The sequence below is a fragment of the Melanotaenia boesemani genome, chromosome 16, assembly GCF_017639745.1.
Source record: "Melanotaenia boesemani isolate fMelBoe1 chromosome 16, fMelBoe1.pri, whole genome shotgun sequence".
NCBI classification, from domain to species: domain Eukaryota; kingdom Metazoa; phylum Chordata; class Actinopteri; order Atheriniformes; family Melanotaeniidae; genus Melanotaenia; species Melanotaenia boesemani.
Window position 1 is genome coordinate 3,968,434 of NC_055697.1, and position 10,179 is coordinate 3,978,612.

The following is a 10,179-nucleotide window of genomic DNA, read 5'->3' on the forward strand; positions in this document are numbered from 1 at the left end:
TGCAGCATTACGGCACTCGACTACGTCATCACGTTTGAAAGCAGGAAGTAAACTCATGAAGGAGCAAAGTCTCCTGAGTGGATAGTTTGAAGGTAAGAGTTAGAGGATTTCTGTCTCGTCAGTCCGGGTTAAACTCTCATTTAGGACTTGAACTTTTTTTCCAACCAGTGCGCGGCCGTTTTCAGAAGTCTCGCGATCTTTCTGTAAAATGGTGGCTTTTTGTTGGAGAGGGCGAGCCTCTCTTAAGGCATAGTGAAACCGAGACCTCATGAAACATAAAGTTAACTCGTCTTTGACACAACTGCATCGTCTCACTGTGTAGAAACGTTAGACACGTCAAAGAGCGCTATCTGCTGGCTGTGGGTGTCTGATTCATCAGAGGGAAGCTTTGACAAGGCTTCCTCTGCACGTCTAGTATTCCTGTCTCATCTCTGACCAAGTGTTCAATGAAGGAAACGTTTTCTACCAGGAGTGAATATCGTCTTCTGTCGTTCATAAATGCTAAAAGGGGCTGTTAGGTAACACTGATTTAGGTAACTAGGTTATGGTTTAATTTATGACACTATATGAAAACAGTGATTGTGTTAGTGATTTTATACAGTTGTATTAAAATGTATTATGAGAAAAATGCTTTAGCAACTTTGTGAAATGTCATAGATTTTTATTTAAAAAAAATATTTTCTCAGTAATGTTCAGTTTCAGTCTGCTCCTCTTCTGGCACAATACCCCTCCAGCTTTGGAGAGGCTGTACCTGAAAGAAGAATTAAATTGTAATTAACCAGGTTTAAAATCATTAAATTCTCTGCTGATGGTGATCAGGAAGCAGCTCGGTGTGGAAGGTCTGCAGGTCGTGGTTCTCCTCTGCAGCTGCAGACTGAGGCGTTTCCTTCCGGATGCAGTTCATATGTTTAACTATAAATCTGCTTTTTGCAAGGCTGTTTAAAGAAAGGGAAATATAGCCTACCTGATGTTGAAGGCACCGCCCACTCCGTTCTCACGCCCATATACCCTGCGCTTGTTCAGCAGTTACCATGGCAACGGCGTCTTGCGCAGACGTTTGAGTCCCAAAATCTATTTTAGCATTTCAAACACTGTATGCTTATCAGTATATATATTAACCTAACTAAATATATATGTGTAAGTATTACTTTTTGTGTTTTGTCAATATTTATTTGTATTGCTTGTTTTATTTTAAGTTCTTGTTAAGAATTAAATAAATATTTAATAATAATAATAAAAAAAAATAATAATATCAATGTATGTGAGCTAAATGTGATCCAGTACAAGCTAATGCTGATGTGATGCTTTTCATAAATCTGTTTTTAATGTAAAGTCGCACAGCTGCTGGTGGAAGTAACCCAGGATCTACTCAGGTACCCTTTAAATCACTAAGAAACAAGCCCCGCCCCTTCGAAGTTCCGTGTGCTGCTCGACAAGTATTGATGATGTAACAAGGCTTTGGTTGGTGTGGTCACGTGACTTTTGGCATGCTGATTTTTTTCTTCTTTTGTTTTGTAAATGTAGTTATACAAACATGTAGGTATACAGGATATGTTAAGCTAATAATGACGTTCACAGCACAAGGCAAAGCTAAGACACACACACACACACACTTTCCAGGAACAGTTCTCCAGGATCCTTGAAGGACTTTCCAAAATTCTACTCTGAATGTTTCTGCCTTTTGTTACATTCTCAGTCCAGATGATCCACTGCTTCATTATGCTTCATCTGGTTCTGGAGAGGATCCCTCCCTCCATCAGACCAATTGAGGTTCTGGTTCTGGAGAGGATCCCTCCCTCCATCAGACCAGTCGAGGTTCTGGTTCTGGGGAGGATCCCTCCCTCCATCAGACCAGTTGAGGTTAGATAGATAGAAGATAGAAGTACTTTATTCATTCCAAGTTGGGAAATTTAGGTGTTGCAGCGGTACAGTCATTTAGCAGTTGTGCTTCTAAAGGTAGCAAAATAAAAAACAGTATAAAAAATTTCAATATCTACAAAGACTTATACAAGGACGTATTTAGCTATATACAGTAAGAAGTGAGAATAGCCAGCAAATAATATAATCCAGTGCAATGATTAGTAGTGTGGTGTGCGAAATTGAGCTTGTCTGTGCAAAATTAACCAGTTACACACAAATTACCCAGTTACATACTTGACAGTTGTTTTCAATGACACAGATGAGGAGTTTAACTGTGCAAGGTTGATCCAGTCATTGCAAAAATTCACCAGTTACAACAGTCACTCATATTGTTATCTCTGACACAATGATGATGAGTTAAACAGTCTTATAGCGTGTGGCAGGAAAGATTTCCTAAAGCGGTCCTTGAGACAGCGAAGCTGTCTGAGCCTTTTGGAAAAGGAGCTCCGCTGTCTGTCCAGCACAGGGTGGAGAGGGTGGTCCGGGTTATCTAAGATAGATAACAGTTTGTTCAGTGTCCTCCTCTCCACCACTGCTTCTAAAGTGTCCTGTCTGCAGCCAATGACAGAGCCAGCCTTCCTGATCAGTTTGTTCAGTCTGTTGGTGTCACTGGCTGCAATGCTGCCCCCCCAGCAGACCACAGATGAAAACAGGGCACCGGCCACCACAGACTGGTTAAAGATTTCCAGCATCTTGCTGCACACGTTGAACGACTGCAGCTTCCTCAGGACGTAGAGTCTGCTGCAGGCCTTCTTGTACACAGCTGTGCTGTTGGTCTTCCAACTCAGTCTGCTATCGATAGTCACTCCCAGGTATTTATATTCCTCAACCGTGTCCACATCACTACCCAGGATGCATAGGGGCTGTGGAGCTGATCCCTTCTTCCGGAAGTCTAACACCATCTCTTTGGTCTTGTCCACATTAAGCAGCAGGTGATTCTTACCCGCCCACTCCACAAATCCGTCCACCATCCCCCTGTACTCCTCCTCCCGTCCACCACTTATACACCCAACAACTGCAGAGTCGTCAGAATATTTCTGAAGGTGACATGACTCTGAGTTGTACTGAAAGTCTGTGGTGTATAAGGTGAACAGGAATGGAGAGAGCACAGTGCCCTGCGGGGCTCCTACATCACTCATCACCACATCAGACAGGACACCGCCCAGCTGGACAAACTGCGGCCTGTCTGTCAGGTAATCAGCGATCCGGGAGACAGAGGACCCGCCCACACCCATCAGCCGCAGCTTCCCACTCAGTAAAGAAGGCTGGATGGTGTTTAAGGCACTGGAGAAATCAAAGAATGTGACTCTCACAATGCCTCCACTACCATCCAGGTGTGAGTGAGCTCGCTGCAGCAGATAGATGACAGCATCATCCACCCCCACACGTGGCCGGTAGGCAAACTGCAGAGGGTCGAGAGAAGGTTTCACCAGCGGCCTCAGGTGGGCCAAAACCAGAGATTCTGGTTCTTGGGAGGATCCCTCCCTCCATCAGACCAGTCAGGTTTCTGGTTCTGGGGAGGATCCATCCCTCCATCTGACCAGTCGAGGTTCTGGTTCTGGGTAGAATCCGTCCCGCCATCAGACCAGTCGATGTTCTGGTTCTGGGTAGACCTGTCTCCACTGGCCTTCTGTCCAGTTCTTGTGTCATGTGACATACCTCAGCCTTTTCTCCTTTTTTCCTTCCTAATGAAGGCTTCTTGACAGCCACGTTTCCATGGAGACCACGATGAGGCTTTGACCAGCAGTAGGTGGAAAAGTCCTGTTTTCTGTCCGGTCTTTGCTGGTTTTACAGATGAAACTAAAGAAATGGGAAGAAATGATGTGTCTTGGTGACAGAGCCTAAATATCCGGTTTAAGACGGTTCTTTGCAAAGCCCTCATCAGGGGCCCAGTTTTGGTCTTCCTGTGCTTCAAAGACTGTTATTGTGTGTGTAGCCATAAAACTGCAACTGAGCGCGCTCACACATGACAAACCCCACGCTGGAGAGTTTCAGGTCAGAAGTTTTAGGAAGTTCTGGGTGATGTCCTGTGTTCTGTCTGGTGGTTTAAGGTCCAACATGACTCAGGTGAGCCATCATCAGTGGGGAGAGGTGTCTGGTGTTGGTAGCGTGGACATGTGGGTCCTCCAGTCTCCCCAGGTGAAGGTGGAAGTGTTGACCCTGGGCGGCATCATCAGGTCTGTGTGCAGCAGAGGGAAGGACAGTCAGATGGAGGATGTTGTCCTGGGTTATGATGACCTGGAAGGTAAGACCAGAACCAGTCCTGCTGGTCTGCAGATGAAGCTGCTTTTTGTGGGCCGATAGATGGAAAAGTCTGAGTTTCAGGTGGGTTGGAGTCAGCTGTGCTGTGTTACCAGGGTATGTGTCAGACCAGCGGTACCTGGGAGCGGTGGTGGGTCGCGTGGCCAACCGGATCGCTCAGGGACAGTTCGTGGTGGAAGGAAAACAGTACCAGCTGGACATCAACAACAGACCTAATTCCATCCATGGAGGTCTGCACGGGTTCAACAAGGTGAGAAGAACAGCGTCATCTCTGACAAACACAGAGTCAGGATGTTGTTAAAACATGAATGTTTTTCATGTTCAAACTGATGAACTTGTTTTTTTCATTTATTTCCTGCAACACGTAAAAAACCTGCAGCAGGATCAGAAAAAGACAACTGGTGTCACAGTTTCTCCAGATTTTGTGCTTACGGCAAGGTCAGAGTAGCCGTGGAGGTACGAACGTTCTCCCACCAAGTTTGGTTTTTATAAATCCCAGAAGTTGACTAGAGGTGGCGTACGCTTGTTTTTGTACCTACGCCAGCTTTAGAAACGAGACCCCAGAAGTTACCTGGACAGATCCATTTCTGTTTCTAACCCAAAACCAAGAAGGAAAACCTCCATCAGAACCAGGACCAGGAAGGATGGCCATCTTCCTGGAGTGGCTGGGGGTGGAGAGGACAGAAAAAAGGTGAACCAGCAGCAGAACTCTGATCCAGAGATTCCTGCTGAGAAAGAAGAAGAGAAACACGAATGAATGACGACAACAACAGTTGTTTCTACATGGAGAGTAAAGAGAGCAGAGAGGAGCCCAGTGCATCATGGGACGTCCCCCAGCAGGCCTCGGCCCCTAGCAGCAGGACTAAAGGATGTATCAGGGTCATAAAGCCAGACATGGTATAAGATTTATCTGGAAGGAAGGTTTGAAGATGATCTGAAGGTAAAGAGAAGGTCTGGTACCTGAAGCCAGACTGGGAGTCCGTTCCTCAGAGAGGATCTGATAACTGGAGGTTCTGGTTCCCATTCTACTTCCAGAACCTCCAGGAACCACCAGTAAACCAGCAGTCTGAGTGAAGCTCTGATGAGAACATTTGGAGCTCTGAGATCTTTATGATCCAGTGGATCTGGGTCACTAAGAGTTTACATGTGAGGAGGATTTTAGCTTCTACCTCCTCACGTTCGGACCTAAAGGATTTTCTCTATGTGATTTGTCTGCTCCACCTTCCGGCTGCTGACGGAGTTCTAGTCATGTCTCGCTCTGTAAGATGATCTCATCTCTGCTCCCGGTTCAGATTTCAGGCTGAAGCTTGGAAGCATCAGACTTCTCTCACTCAGATATGTGTTGGTTCTTCTGTCCAGATGAAGCATTAAAGGAGTGTATTTATCAGGTGAAGTCACATCTAAATCAGCCAGTAAACCAGAATGTGAAGCCTGAACATCTGCAGCGATGTTCCAGTGCGCTGACCTCTGGCTGTCTGTGCAGGCTATCTGGGGGGCTTCGGAGGTGGAAGGTGGAGTGAAGCTGACTCTCACCAGTCCAGATGGAGACCAGGGTTATCCTGGTGAGGTCCAGGTGTCCGTGTCCTACACCCTACAGGTAAACATGCTGACACCACAGCTCATTTAGCTTCAGCGTGTTCACTGTTAGACTCTGACGGCTTCAACAAGCTGGGTTGGAAAATATTCCAGATCTACTGGATGCTGGAGGATTACAGCATGTTCTCCTGGTTGGAGGATATTTCCTTTTCATGCTGTCTTCTGTTGGGTGAGACTGAATTCATTCTGTTTCACTTGTTCAGGGGGAAACTCTGACTGCTGAATACCAGGCCAGGTCCAGCAAGACCACCCCCATCAACCTCACCAACCACTCCTACTTCAACCTGGCTGGACAGGTAAGGCTCCAGCTCCACAGGGTCAGGTCTTTATCAGCTTGGAGAAGCCCCACATCTATGAGGAGACGAGGGAGAGTCCACGCTGAAAGACCAGCTGGAGGAAACGGAACTGACCACCACCCGTCTGAGAAACACCGCCCGTCCTTCGTGAAGTTAGACGCTGAGAGGATCCGATGCCGCAGAAAAGTTCAGCTGGTGTTGGCATGATGATGAGCCCGAGATGTTCTGGTCTGATCTTGTTCTGTCGCCTGCTGTGTCAGACTGAAACTGAACCCTGATGAAGAGGCTTCAGCTTGGTCTCATCAGGGCAGAAAAACCCCTCTGACTGTCCTCTGCAGCTGCTTACCGGAGCTTCATGTTTGTCTGGCTGCAGGCTGCAGGAGATGTCTACGACCACCAGGTCTCCATCAGTGCAGAGTCCTTCCTGCCGGTAGATGACACGTCCATCCCCACAGGTAAAACACCTGCTTCACTCCCTGTCAGCTGACTGGCACGAAGCCATTTGGTCGTATTGACGTGGTCAGAAATAAACCTCTGGAGTCTGACAGTTAAAGCGAATGTTGACATGAAGAATTTAGTTAATAACAGTGTGTCTGCCAGGGTCCCAGCCTGGGGGGTTGGCAGCATTGATCCAACATCTATTCGTAGCCTTGTACAAACTCTTTAGCTGTAACAGGTAACCTGTCCATTACAACAGTGGCTCCCAACCTGTGCTCTGGGGTCCCCCAAAGAGCACAGGGGGTCCTGAGGTTGTTCAGAGCCGGTATGATTGAGAGGAAGTGTCCACACAGAGGGGTATCCACTCAAGGTTTACTGTGACCTTTAATAACCTGAACAACTCCCTACCAGAGAGTCTGACATCATGGATCTTCGTCTGAAACTGGCTCCAGATCTGTCAGATGGAGGACATCTGTGGTTCTTGTGGCCTCTTCAGGTCATCCACAGATCTTCTGTTAGATGTAGGTTCTGGGTTCTGGCTGGACGAGGTCCAGAAACTCTCTTTTCTTCTGTGAAGTCGTTGTTTTGTTGATCAGGACGTCTGTTTGGATTTGTCATGTTGAAGGCTGAAGTTCCTTTTCAGCTTCAGCTTTCTAGCAACACCTGAAGGTTTTGGACCAGAAATAAATCTGGTATCTGGACCTGTTCAGACCAGCTGGGCTAAAGCTCCAGGTCCAGCTGAGAGAAAGCAACCACACAGCATGATACTGCCACCACCATGCTTCACTGAAGTCTTTTTTTTTCTTGGAACTGTGTCCAGAAAGTCCAACCCTGGTCTCATCAGACCAGAACACATGATTTGATGGATTTCTCTGCAGATTGTAGCCGAGCTTGGAGGTTTGTTTTCTTACTCTAGACTTTGGAGGATGTAGGCGACTGAAATTCTTCTACTTCTGATTATTTTTATCAACATGTATCTTGGTGTTGTCACAGTGATTAATGCTGAGGTTGCATTAGACAGAAAACAGTACCAGGCAGCCTCTGTAGACCCCAGACTGACTCCAGGTGAAGGTTAGTTCCATGACTTCATGTACAGTACACACCCTCAGCACCAGTTCAGGATCACACCTCCTCCTCTATGTTCTGGAAGAATAGCCTCTTCTAGTCAGTTTGACTCTTTCTACTTAAAGCAGTCGGCAGCTGATCCTGGTTTACAGAGCTGGAGGATGTTTTAGAGCTGAACTGGGAACCTGGAGAAAAGACCAGTCCCAGTTCTGGTCTTCATGACATGAACCTGGAATCTGGTCTGCCTTCGCAGGCCAAAGCACAGCAATGACCTTCATGCTGATGGGTTGTCTCAAATACCCCTCCACAGGAGAGATTCGAGCAGTGGAGGGAACACCTTTTGATCTCAGACAGCAGGTTCTGATTGGCTGTCGTCTTCAGGAACTTCCTGGTCCAGGATTTGACCACAACTTCTGTCTGTCATCACCCAGAGACGCCTGGAAAGAACGACATGCAGCCCGGTCCGCAGCACACACACACACACACACACACACACACACACACCTCCCTCCTCTGAGATCATCATCAGTGAATTTCTGTATATATGGGGGGACGCTCTTCATTCCAGAGTCTCTCACCTGGCCAGTGGGCGTGTCCTGGAGGTTTCCACCAGCCAACCAGGAGTCCAGTTCTACACGGCCAATTTCCTAGATGGCTCCCTAACAGGAAAGGGGGGAGCCAGGTACAGGAAGCACGGCGCCTTCTGTCTGGAGACTCAGAATTGGCCTGATGCCGTCAACCAGGTGTGTTAATAGACAGAAATCGACTCCAGTCTTTCTTTTATAATCTAGAGAAAGTTGAAGGTCCTTTAATGTGAGAATGTGTCCACTCATGGTTCACCTCAGTGGTTCCCAACCTGGGGTCCGAGACCCCCAGGGGGATCCCTCAAAGAGCACAGGAGGTCCCCGAGGCCTTGACCGTTCAGAGCCATTGTGATTAATGTCCACACATTGTCCCTATTTTAAGGATAAAAAGTAAGGCTCCATGTTGATAACTGGCTGTATGGAAAGATAGGACTCAGCCAGGACTCTCACTTTAGAAAGCATGAAACCAGCATGGTTTCAGCCCAGGGTGGGCAGGGGGTCCATGGGTTTAAGTATATGCAAGAAGGGGTCCTCAAGAAAAATGGGTTAGGTCCACCTCATCAGGTCCACCCTCTAGTACCAGGCTGGACTGCCGTTTTTCTCAACCCAGTCTGTCCATTCTCCTCTGACCTCTGAAACCAACCTGACATCCTGGTCCAGACAACTGCTGCTCTGGATATTTTCTCTTCTTCAGAACATTCTCTAGAAACCCTGGAAATGGTTGTGTGTGCAAATCCCAGTAAATACTCAGACTAACAACCATGCCATGTTCAAATCCCCTTTCTTCCTCATTCCGATGCTCAGGTTTAACTTCAGCAAGTCGTCATCGCCACGTCTACATGCTGCCTTGTGATTGGCTGGTTGGATATCTGTGTTAACAGGAAGTTGAACAGGTGGAGCTGATGAAGAGGCGGGCAGATGTTTATTTATCAAGATGAATAATTTATATAAACTTATTATGTGTGTGTGTTCAGGCTTCCTTTCCTGACTGTCTCCTGCGTCCTGGTGAGGACTACCATCATGTGACTCGCTACACCTTCAGCACCATCTGATCCGACATCAGCTGGTCAGTGAAGAGATGAATTAGTAGTGAAGTTTAGGGTCTGATGACGTTAACTCTGACCTGTTCCTGAACCTAACTGCAGCGGCTTGAGGCAGAATCCTTCACGTCCTCAGGAAGCTCAGCAGACCCCACATGGACCGTCTGAACTGGATGGACCTAGAGGACGGTCAGAGACAGAGACTTCGCTGCTTTATTTTGTTATAAATCCAGCTAACTGAATAAAAGATATGACGATCTCTGGACCAGTTTGTTCTGTGTTGTTTATTGGTTTGTTTTATTTGAATTTATTTCATTTGGCCAGTTCTCATTCATCTTCAATATCTTCTATATAAATCTGAACCTGCATGTCAGTGGGTTTGATCAATCACCCACTCCTCCCCCCGCCCACCCCTCTCCTTTACAGCAGCCCAGGTGAGAAAGGAGCTGAGGAGGATCAAGGTGAAAAAGCTGCTGGACCAGACGGCATCAGTTCCAGGCTCCTGAAGTCCTGTGCAGATGAACTGTGTGGAGTTATGTAGCGGGTCTTCTACCTGGGCCTCAAGCTGAAGGTGGTACCACAGCTCTGGAAGACCTCCTGTGTGGTACCAGTGCCGAAGACATCTCACACCAGAGAACTCAGCAGCTACAGGCTGGTGGCTCTCAAGTCCCATCTGATGCCCCTGGAGACCCTGGAGAGACTGATCCTGAAACACCTCCGCTCCACGGTGGGACCCTCCATGGATCCACTGCAGTTCTCTTACCAGCCTGGCATCGGAGTGGAAGACTCGATTGTCCTCCTGCTGCACTGTCCTCTGACTCACCCGGAGCAGCCCTCCAGCACGTTCAACACCATCCAGCCGGTGCTTCAGAAAGCCAAACTGGAGAGTGCTGGGGTGGACCTTCATCTGGCAGAGTGGATTCTGGACTATCCCACAAACCGGCCCCAGTTTGACAGACCCGGGACTGTGTTTGACCT

General features: G+C 47.5%; 1 protein-coding gene across 2 annotated transcripts; it reads left to right on the forward strand.

The window, feature by feature from the left end:
- On the forward strand, positions 1–9,466 carry galm (galactose mutarotase). 2 transcript variants are annotated; one of them, XM_042010177.1, is made up of 10 exons: positions 1–92; positions 3,972–4,165; positions 4,278–4,432; positions 5,666–5,779; positions 5,982–6,074; positions 6,448–6,529; positions 7,888–8,038; positions 8,146–8,320; positions 9,136–9,227; positions 9,307–9,466. In XM_042010177.1, exons 2-9 carry the CDS (start codon positions 3,979–3,981, stop codon positions 9,211–9,213), a joined length of 1,035 nt encoding a protein of 344 aa, XP_041866111.1. In that variant the 5' UTR covers positions 1–92; positions 3,972–3,978; the 3' UTR covers positions 9,214–9,227; positions 9,307–9,466. The 2 variants fall into 2 exon arrangements, with proteins under 2 accessions (XP_041866111.1, XP_041866110.1); XM_042010176.1 differs by having other exon boundaries at positions 9,136–9,466.
- The last annotated feature ends 713 nt before the right edge of the window (positions 9,467–10,179 follow it).